Source organism: Procambarus clarkii, chromosome 32 (assembly GCF_040958095.1).
Source record: "Procambarus clarkii isolate CNS0578487 chromosome 32, FALCON_Pclarkii_2.0, whole genome shotgun sequence".
Taxonomy (NCBI): domain Eukaryota; kingdom Metazoa; phylum Arthropoda; class Malacostraca; order Decapoda; family Cambaridae; genus Procambarus; species Procambarus clarkii.
This window is the reverse complement of record NC_091181.1, coordinates 37,291,934-37,316,008: the sequence shown is the minus strand read 5'-3', so window position 1 is coordinate 37,316,008 and position 24,075 is coordinate 37,291,934. Positions and strand designations below refer to the sequence as shown.

At 45.0% G+C, this 24,075-nt stretch overlaps 2 protein-coding genes across 2 annotated transcripts in view; both read left to right on the top strand.

Annotated features, from left to right (window-relative positions):
• The window catches only part of LOC123759432 (putative neural-cadherin 2), a gene marked incomplete in the record, with an annotated part of 421,093 nt that overhangs the window by 32,682 nt on the left and 364,336 nt on the right, over positions 1 to 24,075 (top strand).
• On the top strand, positions 3,921 to 4,259 carry LOC138370524 (proline-rich protein HaeIII subfamily 1-like). The gene has a single exon (XM_069334906.1). The coding sequence runs from the start codon at positions 3,921 to 3,923 to the stop codon at positions 4,257 to 4,259; it is 339 nt and encodes a 112-aa protein (XP_069191007.1).

The following is a 24,075-nucleotide window of genomic DNA, read 5'->3' as shown; positions in this document are numbered from 1 at the left end:
TGAACGATCTTCCAGAGGGTATAGATTCATTTTTCTTAATGTATGCTGATGTTAAAATTATCAGAAGGATAGATGAAGATAGATACTACAAGACGACCTGGAGGAATGGTCAAGAAATTGGCTACTAAAGTTTAACTAAAGTGTAAAGTAATGACATTAGGTGAAGGGAGCAGGAGGCTGAACACAAGGTACCACCTGGGAGGTGAAATCCTGCAAGAGTCAAATAGAGAGAGAGATATCTAGGGGTTAATATCACACCAAACCTGTTTCCGCAATTCCACATCAAAAGAATATCATCAGCGGTGTATACTAGGTTGGTCAACGTGAGAACTGCCTTTAGAAAGTTGTGTGAGAAATTATTCAGAATCTTGTATACCACATACGTCAGACCAATCATTCATTCAAATGTAGATATGATAGACCCCCAATAGGCTCAGCAACCTGTACACCAGTTGATTGACAGTTGAAAGGTGGGACCAAAGAGCCGCAGCTCAACCTTCGCAAGCATAACTAGGTGAGTACATGCAAAGAGTAAATATAACAAATAAATTCCTAATATATTTGAGTATCTTCGGAGTATGTGGATATTATCATAATGTTCACACTGGTGTGTTCATGTGAACAGCGGCTACTCTACGATAACATTCCGGTTATTCTGTACTTTACGGTTGCTTTGAGTTGGTTCCGGGGTTCACCGTTCCAACGGCCCGATCTCTGACCAGGCCGCCTGATTGTTGAGCTGGTCAACCAGACAGTTAGACGTGGCTGCCTGCCTGACGTATGAATAACAGTCTGGTTGATCAGGAATCTTTTGGAGGAGTTTATCAAGTTCTCTTTTGAACAGTGTTAGGTCGGGTAGTTATTCCCCTTATGTGTAGCGGAAGCGTGTTGAACAGTCTCGGGCCTCTGATGTTGATAGAGTTCTCTCTCAGAGTACCTGTTGCACCTCTGCTTTTCAACGGGTGAAATGTTCGCTCAGGAATATTTCATACACATGTTCACTCATGTTATATACATGTTCAACAGGAGCGAGAATGTGTGTGGGTGAGAATTTTGAACCTTAATTAGAATGATTATTTTTATTTTTAGAATAATTATTGGTGTAACAGTAGCACTTGTAACACACTAATTTACATGATTTAACAAATAAATAGGATTATAATTTTTCTTCTTCTTCTTCTTCTTCTTCTTCTTCTTATTATTATTATTATTATTATTATTATTAATATATTCAATAAAGCCTTGAGCTAGGAATTGGAACCGGTTTGGCTTTTCAGCGTCATATTGCCTTTCATGAACATCAAATAATTGTATTTGTTTTTGCATAGGTCTAGTGAATTTGCAATTTTCCATTATAGTATTGTGAGGTGTTGTGTCAATGTGCATATGAAAGCCAAACTAGTTTATCTTCTTAACAGAGATTTGCATACAGAGCAAATTGATGGGTTTACCTGTCAGGAGGAAATTGGTAGTGTGTGTGTGTGTTTGTTTGTTTGTGATGTGTTCTCCTTGTCTGTGTGTTCTGTTGTTCTCTGTGTTATTATATTGTTCTTGAGTTAACTGTATCCAACATTATCCTAAGCTGAAGGCAACGGCTGTAACTTGTAGCGATGGTGGTGATTACAGCGGGAATGGTGATGAGGGGGTAGTGGTAGTTGTGGTTGTTGTTGTAGTTGTAATGAGTGGTGGTAGTGGTGGTACTGGTTGTACTGGTGTTAAGATATTTTTCAGTATTCGTAATTTCTTAAAGTTATCTACATAATTTGTTTCCGCCTTCTTCGTCCATATCTAAAATGCTGTTCTTGTCTCTTAATGACACTTAACCGCCTGGTTACTTTGCGATGATTTCGGGGCTCAACGTCCGCCGCGGCCCGGTCCTCGACCAGGCCTTCTCCAGGTCCTTGGTTTAATTCATTGTAATGCTGATTGTATGATGAGTTAGCCTGATCTATCCTCAAAGCTTGAGTCATTATAGTCGCCTAGCGTCAAATTGCTTCTCTCTCTCTCTCTCTCTCTCTCTCTCTCTCTCTCTCTCTCTCTCTCTCTCTCTCTCTCTCTCTCTCTCTCTCTCTCTCTCTCTCTCTCTCTCTTCCACTCTTGTATTTACACGGCTCCTGCTCACAGCGACTTAATTGTAACTTGTGTTCTCACTCTTTAAGCGTGACTCGAAATTATCTCAGCGGAGAAACTTCTGAGTTACTCTGGAATGGGCCAACACGCTTTTTTTTTTTTACCGCTCTCTCTCTCTCTCTCTCTCTCTCTCTCTCTCTCTCTCTCTCTCTCTCTCTCTCTCTCTCTCTCTCTCTCTTTCTCTCTCTCTCTCTCTCTCTCTCTCTCTCCATCTCCCTCTCCCTCTCTCTCTCCATCTCCCTCTCCCTCTCTCTCTCCCCTCCTCTCATATTTGCTAATTAACTACATATTAAATTAAAATTGAAAGGACTGAAAAATCACAAAAAGATTCATACCAAAAGATTTTTTTCCAGGTCAGGAACCGGAGTGAGTCAGCCTCTCTCTCTCTCTCTCTCTGCCTCTAGCTTTCCTGGAGCTTCCTGTTGGTGTCTGGAAACCCAAGCCCCGTTTTCTTTCTCTTCCCCTCTTCCCGTCTCACGTCCTGGAATGGAAATACTCGAGTTATACCGACTACTGCGAGACAGGTGCATCTCTGTTATCCTTATCGACGGAATGGCGAAGCTGCGATTGGTCAATATGATTAACTGGTTGCAGAATAACACAAAGTATTGAGGCCAGAACATTGGGGATCGAACTCGTGTCCGTGGACTTCTCGGGAACATCATCATCACGTTCTTGCGATTCTTTTGTGCTTAGAATATTCTTACATATGATACCCTCGTGGAGAGGGTAGGAGGGAGGAGGAGAGAGAGAGAGAGAGAGAGAGAGAGAGAGAGAGAGAGAGAGAGAGAGAGAGAGAGAGAGAGAGAGAGAGAGAGAGAGAGAGAGAGAGAGGACGATACTTATCACACAGAGTTGAGGGACGAAACTATGTAAAAATAAGTGAAACATGAAAGAAAATACGTAAGAGAGTGAAAATACCAGAGGCACCAGTGACTAGTTTCACTAGTAATAAGACGAGGGAGCTGAGGAAGACTTAGGGAGGAGGGGCAGGTGTGGAGGATGAGGGAGGGCAGGTATGGAGGATGATCGAGGGCAGGTGTGGAGGATGAGTGAGAACAGGTGTGGAGGATGAGCGAGGGCTGGTGTGGAGGATGAGTGAGAACAGGTGTGGAGGATACTGGAGGGCAGGTGTGGAGGATGCTGGAGGGCTTAGATGCATAAATAAGTACAGTTATATTTGATTTTTACTTGAGTTAGACTTGGAAATGTCGAAGTCGTGATGAGAATAAGAGCTACTTCGACTACTTCCTTGGCTTATCGAAGTAGTCTTAGGAAAGAGAGAAGCGCTGCAAGGTTATCTTGAGGTAGGTAAAGTTGCCGCACACAGGTAAGCAACTGAGATGGACTTTTGAGGAAGTAGAGGTAAAGTATTACCTTGAGGTAAATTTGGACTAATAAGAGGTATGAGAAAGAGTCTCGTTTTTTTTAAGGAGCGCAGAAATGTCATGACGTAGATTTAGAAAGGAGTTGGAAGAAATTTGGGTGAGTTTGGAAGAGGCAAAGAGAGACTGAGGAATATTTGCAAAATGATGAGAAACAAAGGAAGATTTGGACCTAAGGAACAGAGAAATTAAAGTGTTTTGTGATAGACGAGACGAAGTAAATTTTTGGTAAAGGCTGAAGAAATACAGGTATACTGGAGAAAGTGGTGGTCAGGATAGAGCGTAGATTATCTGAAGAGGTAGAAGAGTCGCAAGTGGCAGCGGAGAAAGGAGGTAGAATGGGTAGAAGAGGCAGTAAGATGAATAGAGGGGTCCTCAAGACTTGGGGGAGGGGGGGGGGAGGGCATGGAAGTAGACGTGGTAGACGCCGAAGATAACGGTAGATTACATTGTGCTATGGTTAAACCTGAGGGACCTCCGCCCCCGTGCGGGTGGGGCCTCCGCCCCCGTGCGGGTGGGGCCTCCGCCCCCGTGCGGGTGGGGCCTCCGCCCCCGTGCGGGTGGGGCCTCCGCCCCCGTGCGGGTGGGACCTCCGCCCCCGTGCGGGTGGGGCCTCCGCCCCCGTGCGGGTGGGACCTCCGCCCCCGTGCGGGTGGGGCCTCCGCCCCCGTGCGGGTGGGACCTCCGCCCCCGTGCGGGTGGGGCCTCCGCCCCCGTGCGGGTGGGGCCGGAGGGAGGGAATGACAAAAGGTTTGGGAGAGAGGGAGTTAGGGAGGGAGAGGAGAGAAAAGGCGATAGGGAGTGAGAAAGAGAGAGAGAGAGAGACAAAGGAAGAGAGAGGGGGGGGGAAGGAAAAATATATAGCGAGGGAGGGAGATACAACATGCACAGAGAAAGTGGAGAACAAACGAATTTGATCAAGGAAAAAGGCAGGGCAGAAAGAGAGCAGAGAAAAATACACACACACACACACGCACGCACGCGAGAGAGAGAGAGAGAGAGAGAGAGAGAGAGAGAGAGAGAGAGAGAGAGAGAGAGAGAGAGAGAGAGAGAGAGAGAGAGAGAGAGAGAGAGATGAAAGGGAAACCGGCAAAACTCTTAAGAGACCAAAGATGAGTGGTAAAGATGGTCACGTAAAACAGAGCAGGGGGAGGGGGGGGGGGAGGATCCCACACAAACACCAACATTAATGAGTCCTAAACTCCGTCGTGTGAAGGCAGAATGTTGTGGTGTTTTAACCGGGTCTGTTTAGAGACGTGTGTGCGTGTGTGTGTGTGTGTGTGTGTGTGTGTGTGTGTGTGTGTGTGTGTGTGTGTGTGTGTGTGTGTGTGTGTGTGTGTGTGTGTGTGTTGTGTGTGTGTGTGTTGTGTGTGTGTGTGTGTGTGTGTGTGTGTGTGTGTGTGTGTGTTGTGTACTCACATATTTGTGTCTGCAGGATCGAGCATTGACTCTTGGATTCCGCCTTTCGAGCCATTGGTTGTTTACAGCAATGACTCCGGTCCTATTTCTCTATCATATCTAGTTTTAAAACTATGAATAGAATTTGCTTCCATAACCTGCTCCCCAAGTGCATTCCATTTTTCCACTACTCTCACGCTAAAAGAAAACTTCCTAACATCTCTGTGACTCATCTGAGTTTCCAGCTTCCACCCATGTCCCCTCGTTCTGTTACTATTCCGTGTGAACATTTCGTCTATTTCCACTCTGTCAATCCCTGTGAGGATCTTATACGTTTCTATTATATCCCCCCCTATCCCTTCTTTTTTTCTAGTGTCGTAAGGCTCAGTTCCTTCAGGCGCTATTCATACCCCATCCCTCGTAACGCTCGGACGAGTCTCGTTGCAAACTTCTGAACCTTTTCCAGTTTCCTTATGTGTTTCTTCAGATGGGGACTCCATGATGGGGCGGCATGCTAAAACTGGCCTCACGTAGGCAGAGTAAAGTGCCTTAAAAGCCTCCTTACTTAGGTTGCGCGCGCGTGTGTGTGTGTGTGTGTGTGTGTGTGTGTGTGTGTGTGTGTGTGTGTGTGTGTGTGTGTGTGTGTGTGTGTGTGCGCGCGTGTGTGTGTGTGTGCGTGTGTGTGTGTGTGTTCGTATAATTCAATATATGAAAAGAAATGCATGGCAAGCTTATCTTTAGTTCTCCAAGATGAACCACAAGCTTGACCTTATTAGTAAAGAACGTCTTGGAGACGTCCGTGCTGTCCTACAATTAGTATCAAGCTGATCCTCTCCCGTTACTGAATCTACACTTTGATAACAAATCCCCCTTCAGGAGGTGGGGGGGGGCGTCTACCTGATCCTCTTTGCCGGAGAAAACCTAATTAACCCGGCCTGCAGGAACTTTGAGAGGGATCAGCTACACGTCTCTCTCCCCTCCTCGGCCTAATACTCTTCCTCCTAGTCCAGGAGGCTTTCACAGTCCTCACTTCAGCTCTCATTAGGGTTTCTCCATCATCACATTGCTACAACTGCTACTGGTCAATTCGTATGTTCTGCACCAGCGTTCTTACGATGTTTACTGTATGGTGATGTCTGGGTTTTGGACCAGCTCTTTCGGTCCTTGGATTATTTATTGGGCCTTTTGTTCAGTCAGTAACGAGGCTCGAACTCTTCCCCCTTTGCGTTTCACGCGTGATGACAGACACTTATGAGATTATCCTTCTGGTGTGGGAGGGAGGAGAGGGTTCTCTCGGAGCACCTGCCGAAGGAGGTGGTGCAGAGGTGGGCAGGAAGGTGTAGGATGAGGGGGACTGGCGCTCCCGTGGTGGTGGGTGAGGTTCCAGGGAGGGAGTCCTGCAGGAGGAGCTGGTCGTGTGGGAGTGGAAGCCTGTGTAGGACCGTGTTGATTTTGCGGCCGTCGATGTGGTTCTCTCAAGGTTTTTGTGTCGTCGCTGGCGCTCTGGTTGTGTTTCTTGCTTCGTCTTCCTTCGATCATTAACTCCTTCCTAAGTATATTTTCCCCTTTATCTGATTGTGTGTCTTCTCTGTTTCTCTCAGTCTCCCTCTCTCTTTATATCCCTCTCTCTGTATCCCTCTCTCACTCACTCTCTCTATCCCTCCCTCTCTCACTCTCAGATCATACACAATGGGACAGAGCTGGACTGAGGCCTCAGACAACAGGACGGGAGACAAAAGGGTTCCGGTAGTGTCAAGCTCTAAATGGTCTAGACGCGAATGAGCGGGACCCATTAATACAACCAATGGGAAGCATCACTGGCGACGAATAACGCACAAATGAGACCCATTATGCAATTACAGGCCCATTAGCGAGTGACACACAGGTTGGACCAATCACAGGCCCATTAGCAAGAGGCGCTGGAGGTCCAGTACACGACTGGAGAAGGCGTTTGCTTGGCTGTTCACGACCCCCTGGAACAAGGCATTCCAATCAGTTGCTGCTATATATGAGTTGATGGCTGGCCAGTTTCCCCTGTCCCAAGGCCAGGTTGTTCGAATACATCCACCTAGATGTGTCGGGATGGCCAGTGTAGTAAAGACAGCCTGGTGGTCTCATGAACCAACATATGCCAGAGGTCTGCAGGGAACTATGCTTCCAGGAAGGTCAGTTACGACAGGATCCCGGTTACGAGCCGGATATTATATATATATATATATATATATATATATATATATATATATATATATATATATATATATATATATATATATATATATATATATATATATATGACAATGTCAGACCACGGAGGAAAAATGAAACAGGAAATTTCCTTAAGTACTTTCGTATATTAAATACATCTTCAGAAGGTGACCTTCTGAAGATGTATTTAATATACGAAAGTACTTAAGGAAATTTCCTGTTTCATTTTTCCTCCGTGGTCTGACATTGTCACATTCTTAATCACGTGTTTATTTTCGTGATATACACACACACACACATATATATATATATATATATATATATATATATATATATATATATATATATATATATATATATATATATATATATATATATATATATATATCGAGACTGAAAACTACTAAGAGCTCATCAGAATCTCTCTGTATAAGATGGCGATTGAGGTCACCACAATTATAACACATGTGCTGACAGTTGTGCTCCATTAGCAGGGAGTCATTAGCAGGGTTGTCTATCAGGAAGTTAACGGGGAAAGCACCCTACCCTTGAGGATTGTACATTGCACATAAAAGTGTTGAAGTTCGAGGATTTATGCCAATTTATGTAGAACATAATTTCAAGATGAGGAGGGATGACCAACATTAAGAGGTTGGGCGTGTACAGAGCTACTGAAGCAAACAGCAACTCCCTTACCTTGACCCTGCCCGTCTCGGCGCATCCATGAGGTATAACCGGCAATCTTAGCAAAGTTCTTAGGAGTCCTGTCGGCTAGAAATGTTTCTTGCACAGCAACTACATTAAGACAATGAGTGTCCACGAAACTGTGTGTGTGTGAACGCCACCATTGGTAATGTGGCCCCCCTGATGTTGGCAGGCATTAAGCTAATGAATTGACTTGTCATGTCTGCGTTGTTGTTTGTGAAGGCAGCTGTGTATGGTGGCTGGCCTCGTGGCTGGTACGATAGTGGTGGGTGGATCTGCTGTGCTAAGCCACAAAGCCTCCTCCAGAGCTTCGATGTGGAAAGCAAGTTTGCTTTCCACATCCAAGTGAAAAGTGAGTATTTTCAGAAGCTGGGTATTTTTTTGATCTAAGATTTGGGCTTAAAACATGTGTTTTCTGCCTTTTAAAATCCTTTTTGGTTCGACAAGTATTCTGCAGATGTCCTCTTTGGTAGCAGTGAGTTTTCAGCAGTATGCCCCCCCCCCCTCTCTCTCTCTCTCTCTCTCTCTCTCTCTCTCTCTCTCTCTTTTTCAGTTACAGTATTTTCCCCTTCTCTATTTCCGTGTATTTTTTCATTTACTTTTATCTGGGATTCTTTTATAAAACGTCGCGCGGTCGCCGTTGCTCTTGTTAGGGTTACGCTCGTGTTCATTTTTATACGTTTTTCGGTCCTCCTGTTGTTTTGTTTACATTTTTTCCCGCGAAAAGTGGGGAAACGAGTGAGCATCGGTCTGCGCGGGTCACTATGGCGGGGGTGGTGGGGGGGGGGTGATGTTTATATACTGTACGCTGTGAGGGATTTATTGACCTCTGTCTGGGATTTATTGTACGCTGTGATGGATTAATGGATTAGAGATTAATTAGAGCTTTCATATGTTCCAAGAGGCCTTAATAGCAGTCCCTCGTGGCGTTGTGGTAAGACGCTCGCCTGGCGTTTCGCGAGCGCTTTGTCCTGGGTTCGTATCCTGGCCGGGGAGGATTTACTAGGTGCAAATCCTTAACTGTAGCTTCTGTTGACCCAACAGTAAAATTGGCGCCTGGTTGTTAAACGATTTGGCGGGTCGTATTCCGGGGAACATAGGATTAAGGACCTGCCCGAAACGCTATGCATACTGTATAAGAATATAACATCTCTTGTAAATATACATACAAAAATAAGAGAGTACAGAACGCAGCGCGGTGAACGCCTTGTAACCCTCCTGCAGCGAAGACTTTGTTCATCTTGTTCTTTTTGATGAACATTCTCCATTCGTCTATAATTAGGAGAACTGTTGATGCTGTTATTATTAGTGGATGTTCTAGTAGGTGGTGTTGCAGTAGTGGTAGATAAACATCTAATATCTGTAGCTGTATTAGTAGATGTAGCATTAAGATTGTGGAACTAGTAGTTGTGTTAGAAGTAGATCTACTTCTAGTAGTAGTGGTGATGGTAGAAGTAGTATTAATATGACCATTAAAAGTTCAGTGGTGTGAATTATGACAAAAAAGTAAAAGAATAAACAACCTTGGAAGCGAGAAGAACCAGAGGACACATGCTCACCACATCCAAAATACAGAAGGAAATAGTACCGACAATGAGAAGCCACGTAGCGTGTATGGTATCAGGAATACAAATGGAAACTAAGTACCAGAATATGCCATAAAGATACTAGACAAAGCTCCTCAGTGTAAGAGTAATGAATAAATGGAATGTGCTTAGAAGCGACGTAATGAAGATAGCCTTTATCCAAGGCTTCAGATGGAGCTATGATAGAGCCCAATAGATTCGTGATAGAGCCCAATAGATTCGTGGGTCTGTACACCATTCGATAGAAGGTTGAAAGGAGAGATCCACGAGCTGAAATTCCTGTAAGCACAACTAGGTGAGAACACACACACACACACACACACACACACACACACACACACACACACACACACACACACACACACACACACACACACACACACACACACACAGGGATGGGTTCATGGGATGGCAGGTCCTGCCTCACAGGGTTACTTGAATTCTACGACCAGGCAACAAAAATAAGGCAAGAAAGAGAAGGGTGGGCAGACTGCATATTTTTGGATTGTCAGAAAGCCTTTGATACAGTGCCACACAAGAGGCTAGTGCGAAAGTTGGAGATGCAGGCTGGAGTGAGAGGGAAGGTACTCCGGTGGATAGAGGAATACCTAAGCAACAGGAGACAACGAGTCTGTGTGAGGGGTGAGGTCTCAGATTGGCGAGACGTCACAAGTGGAGTCCCGCAGGGGTCAGTCCTTGGACCTATACTGTTTCTGGTATATGTAAATGATCTCCCAGAGGGTATAGATTCGTTCCTCTCAATGTTTGCCGACGATGCAAAAATTATGAGGAGGATTGAAACAGAGGATGATAGTAGGAGGCTACAAGATGACCTGGATAGACTGAGTGAATGGTCCAACAAATGGCTGTTGAAGTTCAACCCGAGTAAATGCAAAGTAATGAAACTAGGCAGTGGAAACAGGAGGCCAGGCACAGGATACAGAATAGGAGATGAAGTACTTAATGAAACAGACAGAGAGAAAGATCTAGGAGTTGATATCACACCAAACCTGTCTCCTGAAGCCCACATAAAGAGAATAACGTCTGCGGCATATGCGAGGCTGGCAAACATCAGAACGGCGTTCAGGAACCTGTGTAAGGAATCATTCAGAATCTTGTACACCACATATGTAAGACCAATCCTGGAGTATGCGGCCCCAGCATGGAGCCCGTACCTTGTCAAGCACAAGACGAAGCTGGAAAAAGTCCAAAGGTATGCTACTAGACTAGTCCCAGAACTAAGAGGCATGAGTTATGAGGAAAGGCTGCGGGAAATGCACCTCACGACACTGGAAGACAGAAGAGTAAGGGGGGACATGATCACAACCTACAAAATCCTCAGGGGAATCGACCGGGTAAACAAGGATGAACTTTTCAACACTGGTGGGACGCGAACAAGGGGACACAGGTGGAAGCTGAGTACCCAAATGAGCCACAGAGACGTTAGAAAGAACTTTTTCAGTGTCAGAGTAGTTAGCAAATGGAATGCATTAGGAAGTGATGTGGTGGAGGCTGACTCCATTCACAGTTTCAAATGTAGATATGATAGAGCCCAATAGGCTCAGGAATCTGTACACCAGTTGATTGACGGTTGAGAGGCGGGACCAAAGAGCCAGAGCTCAACCCCCGCAAGCACAATTAGGTGAGTACAATTAGGTGAGTACACACACACACACACATATGATATGATAGATAGAGCCCAGTAGGCTCAGGAACCCGTATACCTGTTGATTGACGGTTGAGAGGCGGGACCAAAGAGCCAGAGCTCAACCCCCGCAAGCACAACTAGGTGAGTACAACTAGGTGAGTACACACACACGGGGTTCAATTTCCAACGGAGACAGAAACAGTTGGGTAGAGTTGCCTTCACATGATGTCTCTGTTCACCTAGTAGTAAAATGGGAAATAACTGTTGTGGGGTGCATTCTGATTGTGTGTGAGTGTGTGTGCGCGAGAGTGAGAGAGAGAAATATATGTAGTAAATATGCTAGTGGTAGTCAGTACATTAGACAACCGACGGTTATAATGGCGGGGTCCAAGAGCTAATAGCTCGATCCCTCAGAAACACTCACACTCACGATGACGCACTGATCAATCACTCCGAACTTGAGCAAAGAGAAAGAACTTGAACGGGAGTTAAAGAAAGGTTTAGTTGAGTAAGGGTTAGTCCACTTAGGGCTAACTTAGCACACAGTTTTATATGTAAATATGCTATAGTATTGCTTTATAGTTGAAGATGCAGGGCTTGGGAGATAGCGCTCGACCCTACGACCACATCTAGGTGAATACAGCTACCGAAGTACACATTAAAAAGACTAAAGATCAATATATACAGAGAAAATCAGAACACCTCAACTTAAGGAAATTACCCACTGGGGAGGGAATGTGTGACTTCTTGCGAGACCCTCAAAACATCGCCCTCAGGAAATTGGTTTCCATGTCAGAAAACCAACGCTGGGTCATCACCCCCTCCGCCCCCTTCCCCCTTTTCTTACATGGATGGGAAGGGAATTCTCACCTAATTGTAGTGGCCGTGTTGTGCCAGCGGGAGATGAGGTGCGGATCGTGAGTCCCTTCTTTGAACCTTTGGTCGATCAGGGTATAGGTTCCTGAGCCTTTTGGGCTCTGTCATATCTACATCTGAAACTGTATATAGAGGTTCACTATTTCACTTCTTCGCGAATTCCATTTGTTCAGGTTCCTGGCACTATCTCTGCGGTCTTATTTGGGTACTTAAGTTTTCATCTGTATACCCTTGTTCGTGTACCATCCATGCCAAATTGTTCTTGTCAAACCATTGTTTCCCTGAGTATATTGTATGTGGTGATCATGTCTTCCTTGTTTCTTCTTTCCAGTGACGTGAGGTTAAGTTATTTTAGCCTTTCCTCGTAATGCGCACCTCTCAGCTCCGGGACTATGTTGGCATACCTCTCAATTTAGAGAACAAAAGTCACAAACACGTGGCTGAAAAATTTGACCCAATCGACACATCTGAAAATATAGGAATTGACCAGTTTAGATCCGTCAAGTGATGGAGAGTAAAAGTGGCGAGGCTTGTCTGTAGCGTACCAGTGTCGGGTTAAGGGTCAGAGTTGAAGTATAGGTTGAAGCCTACCACAGGAGTTAATAGGAATAAAGAACAAAGGCAGAAGGCCAATTGGTGTAGATAAAGAAGTGAAATAGTTTGCGCTTGTTTGAGATCAACTCTAGTAGCTAATTGAGGGACTATTCTTTAATTTTGTTCAGGTCATATTGTTTTTTTTTCATGGTCTTCGATCGCATTTGTCCTCATAATGTTAATCAACTTCGAATATTGAGAGAGAGGAATCTGTTCCTTCTGGTAGGTCATTCACATAGATGAAGAACAGTATTGGCCCCAGTACTGACCCGTGTACTAATCACTACTTTGAGGTCTCTCACGTTACTGGGAGTCTGTCGTCTGCTGCACAGGTACGCCTCTCCCACCTCCGTCACTTCTGTCAGTTTCTCCATTTTGTGGACTGTAGGAGACTCTGACAGTCCAAAAATAGACAGTTTTCCCCCCTCACCCTTCTCTGTCTTGTTCTTGTTTTTTGCAGGTCGCCCACAGCCCCGCTCCTGTGCCTGATAAGTCCACTACGGGCTCACCATAGTCCATGCTACTTGGAACGTTTTGTTCCCAGTAGCTGAATCTTAAACAACAACAGCAGGTCGGTGTACAGTCCCTGACCGTCCTAGTGGTTGGGTGCCATTCCTTTTCCTCCGTCCCATCCTAAATCCTTATCCTGATCCCTTCCAAGTGCTATATAGTCGTCATGGTTTGACGCTATCTCCAGACCCAGAGGCACTTCAAGATGTTATACGACCAAACGCCACATACATTCCAAACATCTACCACCACCTGTGGGGCTACTCATGCCCATGCCACCTCCTGTGGTGGCTTAACCTTCATAAATCAATCATTCCTCAAAGTCTTCTTCCCTTCCCATCTCATTTTTGCATGATTTCAGTCCCTCGTTCATACGTTTTTGTTAAGTTTTGTTAACTTAATTTTAAGTTTTGTTAAGTTTCGTCTGCCTCCTGTGAGGCAGAATTTCCCATCCCTGAACCATGCTGGTGTTATGAAGACACTTCTCTCCTGATGTTCTGCTAACCTCTTTGATATGGACTATTCCATGACAAAGTTAATCCCAGGAATGAGAAAACTCCCGTAAGAGGAGGAATTAATAAGGCGTAATTTACATTCTCAAGAGAGACGAAGATTAAGGGGGTGACGTGCGAAAATCTGGACTGGAGCTGGAAGCGGCTGGGAGTCCCAGGGTCGCGGGTTCGAGTCCCCCTAAGAGCGCTAGTTGGTGATCTTCTTGATATATATCACGTTAGTGTGATGGTGTATAAGGTGGTGGCAGGATTTAAGCATATTATGGGGTAAAAGTGTATAAGAATGGGGGCTATAGATGAAATTGTAAATAAAAGCCTGGTTTGTGCCTCGGAGAGGCTACAGGATCCAGTAAGTTCAGTAGAACTTCGGTTTCAACCCTTTTAACCCTGTCGTAGCTCAGTCGATTAAGGCAGTGTCAGGGATGCTCCTGGACGCAGGTTCGAATGCTCGTCACGGCCCTTGTGGATTTGTTCAGATTATAAATATATTAACTCAAAATGAAACACGTAAATAATGGAAACAAACAGGATAAATTTTGATTCAGATATAATTTAGAGATATAGGTAGAAATTTAGATATAAATTTCTATTTGTATATCTGTATTTGGATATTCAGATATGAATTCAGATACGTAATTAAATGCAGGGTTGGAAATAAGGTTGTTGATTAATTTAGCAAATTACCTAGCAACGCAATAATAACAGACGTAGGGTCGCTAGTTCCAACACAATAATTGTTTCCAGCGCAGGTTAGACACATCTGTGAATGAGTTTGCGTGGATAAACATAGGTGCTGCCACGTACGGGCCAATAGACCTTCTGCAATTTCCTCGCTTCTTATGTTTAGTCTATTGTACCTTTTGTATATTGCCGAGGCTGTCTTCCAACGCTTTGGTAGTTATCCTGTTTCGAATGACTTGTTATTTATCATGGTAAGCGGCAGGACAAGGCCTCCACTGCATCTCTTACTATCCATTTTTTTTCAGGGATAATCCTGCGCGGGCCTTAAGCCTCTGGCTGGCCCACTAAGTGTTGCTTGTTTCTGTTTTACTTGAGCGGAGTATGAGTATTTATTACTCGTATGGTCGCTTCAGTAAGATTTTGCCTCATGTGTTTAACAACTTCTTCTGCTCTGTTGAATCTAAGTTGAAATCTTAATGGGTTTGTAACTGTGCACTGTGTTAGATAATGTTCCAGTGGTCTGTCGGGCATTTCTCCGCATACTATCCATTGATATATCAATGGATATGATATATCCATTGATATACCATATCTTCGTTATGCCCTGGGAGTTCTGAGGATGGAAGGGAGGGTAATTGGTGGGAGGCTAAGGGAGCGGAAGGTAGGATTGAGGGAGGTAGTGGAGGATAGGAAAGGTAACAGAGAATAGGAGGGGGAAGGGGAAGAGAAGGATGTGCTTATGCCAACCTTACCTTGAGGTTACCTTGAGGTGCTTCCGGGGCTTAGTGTCCCCGCGGCCCGGTCGTCGACCAGGCCTCCTGGTTGCTGGACTGATCAACCAGGCTGTTAGACGCGGCTGCTCGCAGCCTGACGTATGAGTCACAGCCTGGTTGATCAGGTATACCTCATGCCAACCTCATGATTAGACTAATTCGGATTCTTTTTAACATCTGCTCAAAGTAAATAAGGGAATAACGGCTCACAACATTGGCAAGGAAAGTCTCAGGTGGGTGTCGGGAATTAAAATGTGTAAGAGAGGTGGGGGAGTTACGAGTGATGGGCAGTTTAAGAAGGTTGTTGGCAAAGGCACGAGATAATTGTGCTCTATGTACGGAGGGTATTAGACTCTCTCTCACCCTCTTGCTGATTGTCTTACCTTCCAACGTACCTGTCTAAGTGCTTCTCAGTGCTCCTACAGTGCATCTACAGTGTTCTACAGTGCTCCTACAGTGCTCCTCCAGTGCTCAGTGCTCCTACAGTGCTCCTACAGTGCTCCTACAGTGCCCCTACAGTGCTCCTACAGTGCTCCTCCAGTGCTCAGTGCTCCTACAGTGCTCCTACAGTGCCCCTACAGTGCTCCTACAGTGCCCCTACAGTGAGGTAGACTGCCGGCCAGGTGGGTGGCCAAGCTCATTACCGAAACACTGTCACCAAAGAGGCAATTTATTCGTAGGAGAGCATTTTTTGGAGAGAGGACTAAGGGGAAGGAAGGCAGGCTGGAGGAGAATAGGAAGTGGGGAAAATTGAAAGAGAATGAGCGAATGTAAAACAAGAAGAACGAAGAAATGGAGATAAGAAACAGGAAGAATAATGATTAAAATCAGAAGAATGGAATTATAGAGATTGATGGCTATATTAGAGCGAATTTGAGGCTCCTATGACACAAGACGGTCAGCCAGGAGAATGACTGGGTCTAACGCTGTGAACCTCACCATTAGTGATCATTCTCGCCTCACCCAACACACATCACAAACACTCGCCAGAGAAGTAATTTTATACGTTTAAGAGAACTCTGGCTCAAAGCTGGCTCTTTAACTTGCCCTTTTATAGCTTACAGCATGATCTGACGCAAGATTACATATCATAGCTTGCAGCATGATCTGACACAAGACCACATATCTTACAGTATGATCTGACGCAAGAGCATCACTCCCGCATGCATGCTACAAGTTCTCCTCCTTGTCCTGTAGAGACCCGGAGCATTTCTTGCCAGAAAAGACTGCGGATAAACCAGGAAGACTGAGAGGAGAATAGCGAAACACAAGTAAAGTAGAGCGTAAGGAAGCACGGAGAAACAAAAAGAAAGTTTGAAAGCTGAGAAGGTAGGAGTCACGGAAAAAAGCTGGGGAGAGGAGAAAGAAGAGGAAGGGAGAGAGAATAGAAGGTTGAGAAAGGAGAAAGGAGAGATTGAGAAGGGAGAGGAGAATGGAAGATTCATAACAGGGAGATACATTGAGGTACACAGGGAGGGTGTAGGTCTGAGCAGCCCCATCAGGTCGCCTCACCCTGGAGGCTATTTATACAATAGGAGTTATACAATAAAAGGAGGGATTTATACAATAAAGGGAGGGATTTATACAATAAAGAGAGGGATTTATACAATAAAGGGTGGGATTTATACAATAAAGGGAGGGATTTATACAGCAGAGGGAGCTGTACAGTGGACGGAGGTAGCTATACAATAGAGGGAGGTAACTATACAATAGAGGGAGGTAGCTATACAATAGAGGGAGGTAGCTATACAACAGATGGAGGTAGCTATACAATTGAGCAAGAAAGTTATACAATAGAGGGAGTTATACAATAGAGGGAGGGGGTGTAGTAAAGATGGATTAGATATAAAGAAGGCAGGGATTGAGGGGGGTAAGAATTTAAGTGTTGCAAAGGCCGGGGGAGGGGGGGTGGTCGGGGTACAAAGTACAGTTACAGAGGCTACAGTGGGAAGAGAGCGCCGTTGCAGAAGATTAACAGGTTGCAGGCGCCTTAGTGATTCGGAGAACAGACCATCTGTTTCATGGTGATTGTTAACGTGTTGAGAACACGTGCACGATCCCGGGGGTGAAGCAACAGTCCCGGTGGTGAAGCAACAGTCCCGGTGGTGAAGCAACAGTCCCGTGTGTGAAGCAACAGTCCCGTGTGTGAAGCAACAGTCCCGTGTGTGAAGCAACAGTCCCGTGTGTGAAGCAACAGTTCCGGGGGGGGGGGGGTGAAGCAAATATCCCAACCCAAACATGGGACATGAGAGAGCTGAGATTTGAAAAGAGTCAAGAGTGAAGCCACTTCCAGATCACACGTATTGGTCGCGATATTTAAATGTGCACTTTTGCAATCCAGTTTGATTGACAGCGGGTATCTACCGATCAGTGTGTGTTTGCTGAGATTGATTGATTGGTGAAGATTAAGCCACCTAAGAGGTGGCACGGGCATGAATAACCCGTAAGTTGGCTGAGTATTACGTTATCTATATGTAGTAATGTCTGATTGGACAAGTGATGACAACGATGCACAGGAACACCAAGGTTGAAAGTGTGTCTTATTTCTAGCTAATCCTTCGCCAGTAAGGGATTTATTAACGAAAAGGGAACCGTAGGTGAAACGGAGACATATAACATCTACTCTGAATTCTGAGTCATCTGCAACATTAGCAAATGTCTCTGCAATTTCTTGCAATACTTTAAAATTATTCGGTTCTCTGAGGTATCGGTATCAGCTTTGTGGGTGGAAAACACGGCTGGTATCTGTCTTGTCTCATGTCTTGGTTTTGAAAACTTCTGATGTGGTTTATGTCTCTTGAACGAACTCAGTTCATTATTCGTCTCCTCTTAGGATGCAGATTTAATTTAAGATGGATTGAGAGACAGAGAGAGAGAGCGAGAGGGGGAGAGAGAGAGAGAGAGAGAGAGAGAGAGAGAGAGAGAGAGAGAGAGAGAGAGAGAGAGAGAGAGAGAGAGAAAGAGAGAGACAGAGAGAGAGAGACAGAAAGACAGAGAGAGACAGAGAGAGACAGAGAGAGACAGAGAGAGACAGAGAGAAAGAGAGAGACAGAGAGAGAGAGAGAGAGAGAGAGAGAAGCCCTGTTTCCACCAACCAGAATGATTAACACATGAGAGGGGACGCTTGCCTCCGCATATGCAGATACAAGTGGTAATTACAGCAATGATTACCTGTCCAGAAGTGCCCGTCCTTCCCCTATCCTTCTTGCCACTTCCATGGCTCCGAGTCCATCTTTCCCTCTTCTTCCCTCCCTCTAACCCCATAACCGCTTCATTTTCCAGTAAACCTGTCACTGATCATATCGGTATAACTGTCCACTCTCCCTCTGTCACTAATACTCAGAACCTACACTACTTTCACCACCTCCACACACTTCCTCTGCGTCTACCACTCTACCACCACCATCATACCACTTACCACCGCCCTGCTACTTAACTTACTACCGCATGCTTCAGCTACTCTACTATCACTACCCTAAAACTTAACGTATCACCACACCCTACCAGTTCCACTTCCACGACCTCTTGGGAAAGATTAATTCTCTGGAACCCCTTGGGAAAGATTGTGTCTTTGGAACCCCTTGGGAAACACTCTTTCTTTGGAACACTTGGGAATGATTGTTCCTTTGGAACCCCTTGGGAAAGATTGTTCCTCTGGGACCCTGTTACCACCACTCACTTGAGTTGGGCTCATGCTCTCGTCACAGTTTTCAGAAACAAATCCCATAAGCGTATCAAACATCATTAATACTAAGGTTCATTAAGTAAACACTGTATTTAAAATGGGAACACCAGTTGACTTCATCGGTAGGAACATCAAAATTATCCCCAGAAAATATGACATATCACACACCGCAATAGTAATTAATATGCTGATAATGACCACTGACACACAAAATATATTGTTATGACTTATAGAATAAAAACATATGTAATACGAGACAAACAACACCGAAGCATAAGTCAAAAACATTAACAACTTAACTTGGAGCGACTCTTCCAGACCACACTGACCCCAAGTGGTGACTGCCAGTCAGTCAGTCTGTGGTCCAGTCTGTGGTCCAGTCCAGCCACCACAGACTGGCTGGACCCACCTGGACCACAGACGCCAACCCTGACTGGCAAAACCTCTTAACAGACACACCTGTGTACCGACATAAGCACTCTCAAACACTTAAAAACACGAGTATGTAATATCCTACTCACTTAGCTTGCTCAAGTCTACCACACTGCAAAAGGCAATTTGATAATATTTTTTCGGCACCTCTATTTCCTTAACTTGAATCTGTATCTTCTTATTCGTGAAGTTGCTGGTTTCAGGAATTCCTCTTTGTCAGTTTTGGCTATTCCTATTAGTATTTTGTAAGTGGTGATCATATCTCTACTTTTTAGTCTATATTCTAGTTTTGGCATGTTTAACGCCTCTAGTCTCTCCTCGTAACTTTTATTTTTCTCAGTTCCGGAAGTCATTTTGTACCCTTTGCACCCTTTGCAGTTTATTTATCAGCTGGTTTGTCAGTCAGTTTGTGTGACGTAATAATAACCTTGGCGCTCAAGACCAACACCAGACAGCTCTGGGAGATTATAACTTGCCACAACTTCCGGGTGGCTGAGCGATGGTGTGGCGCTGAGCACATGGAAGAGGCTCTCGCGCGGTCACTCTACAATGACCTGGTCTTGGCCACACGAGAGGCTCCTCAGGTCCCTACACTAGGACGAGTCCCTGTTGATTTGTCGACGAATTAGGACCTTATTTATGTTGCATATGGCACCCTGGGATCAAAGCCTGTAATATGAAGTTTAGAATCTTCTACGGATCTGTTTGACTGGCTGTGTATCTGCGTGTGTGTGTGTGTGTGTGTGTGTGTGTGTGTGTGTGTGTGTGTGTGTGTGTGTGTGTGTGTGTGTCTGCGTGTGTGGCTGTGTGTCTTCGTGTATCTCTGGGTCGTTGGGCAGGGTTTTCTCTGGAGAGGGAAAACTACTTGTGGGATGAACCCCCGAGTTTGAGAGAAAGGAAATAACTGAAGAAACATAGGAGAGAGAACTAGTGGAGAATGGAAAGAGAGAGAGAGAGAGAGAGAGAGAGAGAGAGAGAGGACTAGACAGACTGCCCTCCAGGCAACACACCCGTCACCACTGCTCATTAGTATTCTACAGGTGCAGGTAACGCACTCTGCACCTCACTTTAATGGACCGCTAACTCCCTTCTTGGTCCTGCAAATCCCTTCTCTCTCTTATCAATATTCTCTCTCTCTCTCTCTCTCTCTCTCTCTCTCTCTCTCTCTCTCTCTCTCTCTCTCTCTCTCTCTCTCTCTCTCTCTCTCTCCTCTCTCTCTGTCTCTCTGTCTCTCTCTCTCTCTCTCTCTCTCTCTCTCTCTCTCTCTCTCTCTCTCTCTCTCTCTCTCTCTCTCTCTCTCTCTCTCTCTCTCTCTCTCTCTCTCTCCCTCTCTTTCGTATTTCATCTAAAACGAAGATAACCAAACAATAAGTGATTATGTTAACGAAAGAAAGAGAGAGAGAGAGGGAGAGAGAGAGAGAGAGAGAGAGAGAGAGAGAGAGAGAGAGAGAGAGAGAGAGAGAGAGAGAGAGAGAGAGAGAGAGAGAGATCAGGTCCACCTCCAAAGTGAACCCGTTCCATTTCTTGTCAACTTTCTCAAACTCTCTTAGCCTCCTGCAACCGTAGCATTAAAATCATTTGAATAAGTAAAAAATGTTTTCCAACTTTTCCCGATAACAGTTAGTCCAGATCAAATAAAACCACGGGGGGTCGTCTCTACTTTGGCCATATTTTTTAGTTTTTCCATTTTTTGCATCGAAGGCTCAGAGGTGCGTCACGAGTTTTGGAGAGAGGTGGTGGTGGGGGTGGTAGTGGTGTTGGGGGTGGTGGTGGTGGTGGTGGTGGGGTGTGGTGGTGGGGGTGGTTGGTGTTGGTGTTGGTGGGGGTGGTGTTGGTGGTGGTGGTGTTGGTGGTGGTGGTGGTAGTGTGGTGTGGTGGTGATAGTGGGGTGTGGTGGTGATAGTGGGGTGTAGTGGTGATAGTGGGGTGTGGTGCTGGTAGTATGGTGTAGTGGTGGTAGTGGGGTGTGGTGGTGGTAGTGTGGTGTGGTGGTGGTAGTGGGGTGTGGTGGTGGTAGTGTGGTGTGGTGGTGGTAGTGTGGTGTGGTGGTGGTGGTAGTGGGGTGTGGTGGTAGTAGTGTGATGTGGTGGTGGTAGTGTAGTGATGGTGGTACTAGTGGTAGAGTGGTGAAGAGAAGAACTATAACGTCCCTCGCTATCTTAAAAAACAAAAAACAAAAGCTACAGCGTATAGCAAATAAAAAATATTGAACTAACGTTACCAAAATCATGTAAAATCTAGGCGAGGCAAAGAGAGCAAAATGCCATCAGTGAAATAGAGAGGAATCGAAAAATACATTTTCTCCCATGCAAAATCTTGAACAAAAACTAGTATTGGCCCCTTGCGCAAGGGAGATGGAACCTTCACTGATGGCAACAAAGAAATTAATGAAATACTTAGGAAACAACAGTACGATTCTGTTTTCAGTGAACTCCCTCTAAGGCACTGAAGACTGATAATCCTAACGAATTTTTCACGAATGTGATACCAACTTCAAATAATATATCAGTGGTAACCCCCCAGCCACAAACAGGTCAGGTCCACCTGGCATGAATAAGTGACTATGGTCTCTGCGATACTTTTTAGTTTTTCATTTTTTTGCATCGAAGGCTCAGAAGTGCGTCACGAGTTTTGGAGAGAGGTGGTAGTGGTAGTGGTTGTGGTGGTAGTGGTTGTGGTGGTGGTGGTAGTGGTTGATGTTGGTGGTGGTGGTGTCAGTGTCAGTGGTGAAATCCATAACTGGATATTGAAGTAGCTTCAGACAGCATCCTTATCCACTCTACACCAGGCCCGGATTCCTGAAATTCCATATTCGTCAAGAATGACAAAAAACCACTATGCTTGACCACACTATTACACGAGTATATAATATCCTACACACCCTGGAATAATATAAATAATAATGCTTCACAAAAAATGAAACCCATAATTATTGCCTGATAAACCAGAACTGGCAACAATGACCCTGGACACGTCTGGATCACGTCTAATACCTGTCACTGACTACTCTCATACAAAAAAAGAAGAAGTAATAAAGCATAGTAAAAAGCTATAGACCAATAGGACTAACATCACACATCATAAAAGTCTTTGAAAGCGTGCTAAGAAGTCACACAACACGTGGAATCACAGCATCTACATCACCCTGGACAACATGGGTTCAGAACAGGGAGGCTCCTGCCTCTCACAGTCGCTAGTCTAAATCACTAGACTCACAGTCTCTCTTGTACAAAGAGTATGCGATCTTTTTTACAGAGATCAAAGAGATCTTTTTTCAAAGATCTTTTTTGTACTCCATCATCTAGCTGTTTTGTACCCCACCACCTAGCTCTTTTGTACCCCATCACCTAGCTCTTTTGTACCCCTTCACCTAGCTCTTTTGTACCCCATCACCTAGCTCTTTTATACCCCATCACCTAGCTCTTTTGTACCCCCCACCACCTAGCTCTTTTGTGCCCCCCACCACCTAGCTCTTTTGTACCTGGTGCTCTTTTTGCTGTTTAACTTTCCTAACATTAGAGTTCCTCATCATAACTGGTCCACTCCATAAAAATAAATCTAAAATTTGACATAAAAATTCTGAATATAAAGTAAAAAAAAATAATGGTAAATTCTCACAAGAAATTTCCACCTAGAGCCGTCGTCGAGAAGATATCAGATTAATCATGTTGGTGCAGAAATTAAATTTATTTCTAGTCATTAAAACTTTCCTAATTACTGATCGTTGGTGCATCATTAGAGACGTAGCTAAACATCTGCTGGGATAGTCCTCCTAACACCTGTACTCACCTAGTTGTGCTTGCGGGGGTTGAGCTTTGGCTCTTTGGTCCCGCCTCTCAACCGTCAATCTACTGGTGTACAGATTACTGAGCTTCTCGAGGTCTATCATATTTACATTTGAAACTGTGTATGGAGTCAGCCTCCACCACATCACTTCCTAGTGCATTCCATTTACTTACTACTCTGACATTGAGAAAGTTCTTTTTAATGTCTCTATGGCTCATTTGGGTACTTAGGTTCCACCTGTGTCTCCTTGTACGTGTACCACCCGTGTTAAATAATACATCCTTGTCTACCCTGTCAATTTCCTTGAGAATTTTGTATGTGGTGATGATGTCTCCCCAAGTTCTTCTGTCTTCCAGCGACGTAATGTGCAGTTCACACAGCCTTTCCTCATAACTCATGCCTCTTAGTTTTGGGACTAGCCTAGTGGCATACCGCTGAGCTTTTTCCAGCTTCGTCTAGGCACAGCCAGTGCCTCCCTCACAGCCAGTGCCTTCCTCACAGTGCCTCCCTCACAGTGCCTCCCTCACAGTGCCTCCCTCACAGCCAGTGCCTCCCTCACAGTCAGTGCCTCCCTCACAGTGCCTCCCTCACAGTCAGTGCCTCCCTCACAGCCAGTGCCTTCCTCACAGTGCCTCCCTCACAGTGCCTCCCTCACAGTGCCTCCCTCACAGTGCCTCCCTCACAGCCAGTGCCTCCCTCACAGTCAGTGCCTCCCTCACAGTGCCTCCCTCACAGTCAGTGCCTCCGTCACAGTCAGTGCCTTCCTCACAGTTCCTCCCTCACAGTGCCTCCCTCACAGTGCCTCCCTCACAGTGCCTCCCTCACAGTGCCTCCCTCACAGATCATAATGTGCTTCCTCCTCGCACATAATACCTTCAACAATATTAGATATAACAAATATATATTTTTATAATTTTATAACAGATATATCCTCGGGAATATATTAAACAATGAAACGTTGACATTGTGTTGGTGTAAATTATTAAAACTAAATAAATTTCACAGTGTGTGTGGAGAGACCGGGCCGCCGGCTCCGGCACTCCAGGGAACTGCTGGCCGCCTGCTGCGGTGTTTTCTCGTAAACATAAAAGGAAAAAAACACACAAAGGGAATTTTAGGCTTAGATACCAGGCCACACAAAAGGGAAAAAAACAGGAACTCCATTAAAA

Excerpts from the sequence above, each read along its gene's own strand:
- LOC138370524 (XM_069334906.1), top strand. The coding sequence starts at position 3,921 with ATGGAAGTAGACGTGGTAGACGCCGAAGATAACGGTAGATTACATTGT.